General features: G+C 42.3%; 1 protein-coding gene across 1 annotated transcript; it reads left to right on the top strand.

The window, feature by feature from the left end:
* Positions 1-6,944: 6,944 nt before the first annotated feature.
* On the top strand, positions 6,945-7,561 carry LOC147635391 (major pollen allergen Ole e 10-like). The gene is made up of 3 exons (XM_086802260.1): positions 6,945-7,017; positions 7,109-7,402; positions 7,489-7,561. The coding sequence occupies exons 1-3, from the start codon at positions 6,945-6,947 to the stop codon at positions 7,518-7,520; spliced, it is 399 nt and encodes a 132-aa protein (XP_086658386.1). The 3' UTR covers positions 7,521-7,561.
* The last annotated feature ends 1,199 nt before the right edge of the window (positions 7,562-8,760 follow it).

The following is an 8,760-nucleotide window of genomic DNA, read 5'->3' as shown; positions in this document are numbered from 1 at the left end:
ACAAGGATTGTATCATCCACATAAAGGGCAAGGATTACAAAACTACCATTTTGGTGTTTGGTAAATAAGTTGGGATCAGAAGAGCAAGAGAGAAAACCATGGGAGGTAAGAAAAAGATCAAACTTGATGTACCAGGCCCGTGAAGCTTGTTTAAGACCATATAAAGCCCTATGAAGACGAGCAACAAGATCTTCCTTCCCTGCAATAACAAATCCTTCTGGCTGCTCCATGTAAATTTCTTCATTCAAATCTCCATTCAAGAAAGCTGTGCGCACGTCCATCTGATGAATTTCTAAGTCAAATTGAACAGCAAATGCCAATAAAACCCGAATACTAGTAATGCGAACAACTGGTGAAAAGGTTTCGTGATAATCAACGCCAGCAACTTGAGAATAACCTTTGGCAACTAAACGTGCCTTGAATTTGTCAAAGGATCCATCTGCTTTAAATTTTGTCTTATATACCCACTTACACTTAATGGCAGTACGGCCAGGAGGTAGCTCAGTGAGTATCCATGTACCTTTAGAGATAAGAGAATCATACTCTGCTTCCATAGCCTCTTGCCATTGATCCTTTTGTGGAGAACATATAGCATCACTGTACGTGACTGGATCTTCAGAAGTAGAGAAAACATTAGCCTCAAAATCTTCATCATAAACATGACAAGAACCATGCTCAAAATCAATAGGCAGATCAATAAAAATGTCAACATCATCAATGACAGCATTCGGAATCAATGGTTGTGAAGAGGAAAGTTGCTCTTTAGATGGTTGTGAAGAGGAAATTTGCTCTATAGAAGAAGATTCATCATCACACAAGAATGGAAAAGCTTGAAGCAAAGATTTAGTATCATCAGAATCATCCATGGACCATGTACCGCCCATAAGCTGTTCATTGAAAATAGCATCACGATTCACAAGCACTTTCTTGGAGGACGGGTCATAGAATTTGTAGCCTTTGGAAGTGTCAGAATACCCAATAAAAATAACTTTAAGGCCAGGAGCATCAAGCTTTGCTCGTGTTTCTTTAGGAACATGAATGTAAGCAATACATCCAAAGGTTCGAAAATGAGATACAGAAGGAATTTCACCTGTCCATGCTGTGATGGGTATCTTACCAGAAGGAGCAGTAGTAGGAAGATGATTCTGAACAAAGACTACTGTCAAGAGAGCTTCACTCCAGAAGACACGAGATAACCCAGAATGAATCAGCATACATCGTATAGCATTGATAATAGTGCGATTCTTACGTTCAGCAACACCGTTCTGTTGAGGTGAATATGGAATTGTATGTTCATGATGAATACCATGGTCCGTACAATAACTCTCAAACTCACGAGACACATATTCTCCACCATTATCGCTGCGAAGTTTCTTGAGGCGACGTCCAGTTTGAAGTTCGGCAGCCTTGTGAAATTGCTTAAAAACAGATAACGCCTCAGATTTTTGTTGAAGCAAGAAAACAACTGTATACCGTGAGTAATCATCAATAAACGTAATGAAATAACGATGTTGTGTTCTCGATGGAGGCAAAGGTCCACAAATGTCGGTATGAACAAGATCCAACAAATCATGAGAATGAACTGAATTCGAGAGAGGAAAGGGTTTACGATTGTGTTTGCCAAGAGCACAAAACTCACAGATTCCCATATGAGGATGAGCTTTAAGATCCATTCCGCGTACAAGACCTTGACGATGAAGATTAAGAAGCTTTGAGAAATCAGCATGAACAAAGCGATGATGCCATATCTTGCAATCATGATCCCCTGGAGCAGTGACAACATTTGCTACAGCATCATTAAGAGAGAGCTCAAACAAATTGCCATTACGAGAAGCAGTTGCAATAATCTGTCCATCTTTCTCAATGCGGCATTTGGTGTGGTCGAATCCAACAAACAAACCAAGATCAACAAGTCTTGCAACTGAAAGAAGATTACGTTGAAGTTCTGGGACATGTAAAACCCCTCGTAAAACTCGAGTTGAAGAAGATAAGGTGCCAAGATATAAATCTCCAATGCCCTTGACTTGGCAAGTTGTATCATCAGCAAGATAAACAACACGCTTAACAGGTAAAGAATGATAGTTATGTAGCCACTTAGATTCATATGTCATATTTCCTGTAGCACCAGAATCAATAATGAAAAGTGAACCATCACGTACATGAAGTATTCTGTCTGGGGGAACTGAACATAAAACACAACTTGTTTCAGGCATAACATTATCATGATGCTCGGCTGCATATGCTCGATTTCGATCTACATCAAATCGACGCTTAAAGCACATGGAAGAGGGATGATCAGATTTTCCACAATAATCACAAGAAGAAGAATCTCTAGATAAACGTGGTTGTTTTGTGGTAATGTTGTGTTCTTCATCATATTGACGTGCCCAACAGTCATCTTCAGTATGACCATTCCTATTGCAGTAAGAACAATGCTTGTTAGGAAATTTGAGACGAGAGAAACTACCACCACGACGACCACCTCTACGGTTGCCTCGTTGAAAAGAACGCCTTCGCACATTAAAGGCCCGTTCCAACTGTTGTGACTCAGGCTCCTCTTGTTGTGAAAACATAACTGCATCATGACCAACACTACGTCGTTGTTGACGTTGAGAATACTCAATCAAAGATATGCAAGTTTGGTCAAAATCAAGACCGTCCTTGTTAGAAAGAATGGTAACAATGTTGTCATAAGACGGATCCTTTATTGTATCAAGAAGAATTGTAATAAGTTGCTTTCGTGGAACAGGATCACCCGCAGCAGCAAGTTGATTAATAATAGATTTGAAAGAATCAATATGTCCCGTCATAGCAGTACCAACTTCATACTGTAACTTTGAAAGCAAACCTCTCAAATAAAGTGTTTCTGTAACAGACTTTTTCTGAAAATTTGCTATAAGATACTCCCATACGTCATGGGAAGTAGGAAAGTCATACACATCAAGCATGAGAGAATCACTAAGAGCAGAAAGAATATACCGACGAGCTGCTTTATCACGCCTCTGCCAATCCATATAAGCAAGACGCCATGCATCAAAAACAGGGCCTTCCGTGATAAGAACGTTGTCAGAATTCGGAATAATAGGCTGAGACGGACATAGAGAATTGCCAATAACAACATCTGAGAGCTCATCGCCTTCAAGAATTAACAGCATCTTTGCTTTCCAACCGGGAAACCCTTGGCCTTGAAAAGAAGGAATAGAACGTTGGCCAGAAGGAAAACCATTGACGAGAACAGTCATAGCCATATCTATCTGTGAGAAGACGTATAAGATAAAATCACAAAATCTGCACACCATAGACAAGGACGACTGCAAGAGATAAGAGACGTCAATAAGAAAAGAGTCCTCAAAATAGCGAGACGTGGGACGCAAGATTCATTGGTAGACGTTGGATGAAAAAGCTAGATTGGTCGCTTTGCTAAAAATAGCAAAATCCAAGACGTGGGACGCAAGATTCATTGGTAGACGCTTGACGAAAAAGCTAATTTGGCGGTTTGCTAAAAACGCTTGACGAAGAAGCTAGATTTGGGCGGGGTGCTAAAAACGCTTGACGAAGACGAAACCTGTGTGCTCACAAAGACACTTGATGAAGACGAAACCTGTGTGCTCACACAAAGAACCTGTTTTGCTGTTTTACAGATGCAGTTTGCCTGAACTGTCATAACTTTTGACTCACAACTCCGTTTGACAAACTTTTTTGATAGGATTCACCAGCACAATACAATCTACGCACCTGCACCTGGTTTTGGTTTTAAGGACGCGATTAAGAAACAACTCTAATTACAACAAGTTAAGCTATAAAATCATGTAGACAACACATAATCATGAATTTAACAAGAAGACATAGATGCTTCCCTCATAGATGCTCTGATACCATGTTGAAATGTAGAGAGAAAGAGACGAGACAAGAGACACATCATGTACGCTCCCAAAGACTGATTCATATTGAGGACAAGATACATATATATAGGTGAGACCAAGTTAGGTAGAGTGAGCCATATATAGAGCTCCAACACCATACATACGCACCATGTCATGCGGACCTACAGTAGGCTGCCACATCGCTGGTGTCATTGAACAAGCGTGATGCTCATCACAATGACACACTATCACCTCTCTGAACTCTGCGAAACTGAGAGGGAGTCTCTGCACTGTATGCAACTGCCTAGAAGATTTACCATCTTTTTTGGGCTCGTTGCCACTCGTGCTGGCTTTAGGCTTTGGACACTCAGCCTTCGTGTGCCCTACATCATTGCAGTTAAAGTAGCGATTTTCTTTTCACGCTTTAATATATTGCTCTTTTTTTTGGATTTCGCTGTCTCTTTTCTTCCTGGATGGTCGCGGTTTTTAAGACCAATGGCCACCCTGTCCTTCCTGGTCCGTCCTGTCCCCTTGTTTATCACTGCGGAACCCTTTTCTTTTAAGGCCTTACCTCCTCTTTTCACTACCCTCGGCCCTGCTAGAACCACCATGCGCACTACAGCGCTTGATGTCATCAAATATCTGCGCATACTTAATTGCCTCTGCTAAGTCTTTAGGCTGTAAGGGCTCTACGTACTCAAGGTAATCATCTTTGAGGCCTCTTTTAAAGCCTCGCAATGTCTGGAATGCATCGATTCCCTTTAGCTTGAGTACTATCTCCCTATAGTCTGAGATGTACTGAGTTAGGGATTTGTTCTCCATCGAGCATTTGTCCCATAACTCCCAGCTTCTCTCTGCCTCATTAACAGGCAAAAATTCTTTTCGAAACATCGTTTCAAACTTTGTCCAAGTGTCAGGACGAGTTGTCAAACTCATCCACCACTTGTACGCTTTGCCGGTTAATGAGAGGCTAGCCTCTACGGGCTGTATATGGCTAGGCTATTGTCGTAGTGCATGCAAATCTGACCACTTTGCTAGAAACATATTGACCGAGTCCTTGTTTCTCTCCTTCTCCTCGCTACCAAAACTAGGCGGCTTTAAGTCTTTTAATAATGATGAAGCTGTCGCTATACGGACGGCCCCGCAGGTGCATTGCCCTGTACCCCTGCAATCATTGGCGAGGCTACGCGCACCCGTGCTGTAGGAGCTCGGCTACCACGAGGAGTTGGAGTACTAGCCGAGGCGGCTGTCAGTGCATCTAATCGTATGGAGATGCTCTGTAGGATCGTGACTAAATCAGCCTGGACTTTACCCATATTGTTCAGTTTGGCATTAAGATATTTAAAAAGTCCACTAGAGAGCTCCGTCTCTGTCAGAATGTCGGCAAGGTCTAATAGGTCATAATCATCGTCGTCATACTCCAAGAGGTCGTCCTCGGTCCCCTCGGCAACGTCGGTGTTCATGTCCTCTGGCTCATCGGCCAGAAAGGGGTCATCTGCTAATGCGGCCGCTGCGGGCTCGCTGGGTCTTAAGGTGGGATCAATAGACGAGGAGAGCACTGGCGGATCACGCGTGATCGACGAGCGCACTCCTGACCGGACAACGGTGGGGTGTGTACGGCCTGACAATTTGGTTGGGGTCAAACCCGCGATCGAGGACAAGAGACCTAAAAACCCTAGAGAAGTAGAAGGCAGTGGGGACACACTACACCTAGCAGACATCTTTAATTCTTGCAAAAAACAATGCGAGAACTCGGAAATTACAAAAAAAACGCTAATAAAATGAGCAGTGGTGGACAGAGAATCGTCACCCCCCTTTATGGTCGCCTGTCGATTTGTGTTGCGCTGCGAGCCTCTACAAGCGTCGCTATTCCGGGATGCTGCGATCCAAGAGAAAAAATGCCTGCAACTCATAACAAAAATTAATTTGCTCGGGAGGCTATGCTGCCTGAAACACTCAGATTATCCCTTGCCAGGATTATCCCTCCCCAATCGAGAGAGAGGATCCGTTGAATTTACTTTCATTTTTAATTTTATTAAAAATGAATAATTAAAATATAAAAATAAATAAATGATTTATTTTTTTCTACTCTGGTGGTGGCCGCCTGCTGCGTTGGCTTGGCTGGCCGCCGCCTCACTGGCCTGGCTGGCCGGGTATGGCCTGGCCGCCTGAGCTTTTTCCTGGCCGCCTGAGCTTCTCTTCGCCCCCCCAAACAGAGGGTCCTTCACAGCAAGCTCCTCCTTGGCGGCTAATGGAGACCAGCGTGCATCGTTTTCACAGCACGACATATGGCGTGTACGGTGGTCTAGCCCGAAGTTGATATGGAAGATCAGCTTTTTGCATTACCATGCGCAAAACCCTGTTTCAAGCAAAGTTAGCCATTGTTTATTGGTGCAAAGGCATGTTATCTTTACATGAAAGGAGAGGACCACATGAGTTCATTTTTTTAACAATCCTTCTTTGTAGAGACACGTCCTTCATGGTAGCACTTGTTATTTCAGTTTCTGGATTGGGTGGCTTAAGATCAATATAAAACATATGTGACGCATACTCGCTCTTTGCATGAGCATGCACTTAGGACCTAGCTTTATTTAATTACATAATCACCCTCCAAGAATTTTGGAGTTACATTACTCAAATTTAGGAGGGCTGAAAGAATACGCTTATAAACCATGCATGTAAAAATCTTGTTGACAACGAAGAGCAATTTTCATGCACCTGGAAATCTTCCTACATTCTCACGTATGTGAGAATCTTCCCCCATGAAAATCAATTCTCATGCACGTGAAAATCCCCTGTGAGAATAAATTCTTACGCACGTGAAATTCTCTTGTCACTCTAGAAATCTTGTTGATCGAGAGACTCAAATTTGCCAAGCACGAGCACTCCTATGATTTTCGCATTTTAAAATTTCATTTCTATCGATATAAAAAACCCTGCCGCCGAAATAAAAAGCCCTCAATATGTGCGCCCAACCCCACCGCCTTAGCTGGCCTTCCTCCTGGTATATAAACGAGGTCAGGTTGGGTGCGTAATGCTAAACGAGAGTGTCCCCTTCTCGTCATTATAGCATTTGGCATGATGGCCAGAGCTCCAAGCTTCGCGTGCTTCCTGCTCGTGCTCGTTGCCTACACGACCAGAGTAGCTCTAGCGGGTACGTATAGCTGCGTTATGCAGTGGGTTTTCTTCTACATATATAATTCTAGCTAATATCTATGATATCGATCAAGTTCTAACACATTGAGATCCTTCTTTTTCTCCACCAGCGCCTGTACCTTCTCCTTCTACTACACCAGGCCCCCAGTGGTGTGTGGCTATCCCTGATGCGGACCCTAAAACCCTGGAGACGGGTTTGTTCTACGCCTGCACGATGAACGCCAACTTCTGCCAGGCCATCATGCGCGGCCAGCCCTGCTACGAGCCTAACACCCTATCCTCCCATGCATCTTATGCTTTCAACGCCTACTGGCAGGCTCACAAGAATGTAGGCGCCACCTGCGACTTCCAGGGTGCGGCTGTGCTTGTCCACGCCGATCCCAGTAAGTTCTTTACTCCTCACTCCTCCTTCTCTTTGTCACCTAGTGTTCTTCATCACCTGATCTGGCCGGCCATTTCTTGTGTGCAGGTTACGGCTCATGCCACTACGCGTCCACTTGACGAGCGTGAGCGTCAACGTTTTTTTCTTCCCGGACAATGGGATGCTGCTATTGTCCGCGATTTTTTGTAAGAACTGTGTTTTCTACAAGGCTTAATTAATCTTTCATTTTGCTGAGTCTAGCATGCATTCCGTGCGTAACTATGATGATGGCCAAGAGTTCATATGTAGTAACTATATCTGACTGTGGTGATAGTAAATGTAGCATGAAAAACACAGTAAAGTGTATTTTCCCCCCTAGTTCACTTGTGCATCACATCTACTAATGCTATGTTATGGAAGCACCATGACCTTGAATCCTGATGCTTTCATGGAAATAAATGTAAAAACCCCAAATCACTTTAAGAATTACGGGACCAAATGGAAAATCTTGAGTTTTGGGGTGTGTCTTTGCATCTTATGTTTTTTTCAAGGAAGTTTGTTTTTTCCCCTCAATCACTTTTTCTAAGAAAATATGTGTTGCTTTTTGTGGCACCTTATGCAATGGACCTACTATCAATTTGTTGTGGTATCTCACTTATTAAGGCTATGTTATGGAAGCACCATGACCTTGAATCCAAATGCTTTCAGGAAAATAGAGGTAAAAACCCTAAATCCTTTAAAATCTTTGGACATGATTTACATTGGTGATGAATCTATCAATTGGGAATGTGATTGATTGAGGACTATGGCTAAGTAGCATCTTTCTCAAGATTGGACATCTATCAATTGGGAATGCGATCGATTAAGTACTATGGCCTAGTAGCATCTTTCTCAAGATATAGACATATATCAATTGGGAATGTGATCGATTGAGGACTAAACATCTTTCTCTAGATGTGGACATCTACATGATGGCTATTCTTGCTAAAATTATAAAACCTAAGTTGAAACAAGTTGTGCACATGATGTTCATTTTTTGATTATTTAGGAAGGTCTATCTTTTATAGACCGTGTGAAATGTTATAATGGGGACATTTCTCATGCTAATGCGTTACAGAAAAAACTTAACTTAGGCGAGGGTCTTTTCACAATATTTTGTACTAGTTGCCAATGTATTATAAGTGTTTTCTTGTTCTCATTAGGAAAAATATAGACTCTCCATTTTGCCCCTTAAGGAGTGAATAAAAAAAGATTGGCTTGACGAATGAGAGAGCTAGGATTCTAGATCCATGTTTTATATCATATCTTTGTCCAAATCTCTTAAGACAATAAAATAATAGAGCCCATATCTTTAAAAAATAGAGAAATGTTAGATTTCAT

This window comes from Cibotium barometz, chromosome 9, assembly GCF_041138505.1.
Source record: "Cibotium barometz isolate CiBa-2024 chromosome 9, ASM4113850v1, whole genome shotgun sequence".
Taxonomy (NCBI): Eukaryota; Viridiplantae; Streptophyta; class Polypodiopsida; order Cyatheales; family Cibotiaceae; genus Cibotium; species Cibotium barometz.
Note: the sequence above shows the minus strand (reverse complement) of the source record. Positions and strands in the feature narration are given on the sequence as shown.

Coding starts and splice junctions, on each gene's coding strand:
- LOC147635391 (XM_086802260.1), top strand. CDS start 6,945: ATGGCCAGAGCTCCAAGCTTCGCGTGCTTCCTGCTCGTGCTCGTTGCC. Junction 7,018..7,108: donor GACCAGAGTAGCTCTAGCGG/GTACGTATAGCT, acceptor TAACACATTGAG/ATCCTTCTTTTTCTCCACCA. Junction 7,403..7,488: donor GCTTGTCCACGCCGATCCCA/GTAAGTTCTTTA, acceptor TCTTGTGTGCAG/GTTACGGCTCATGCCACTAC.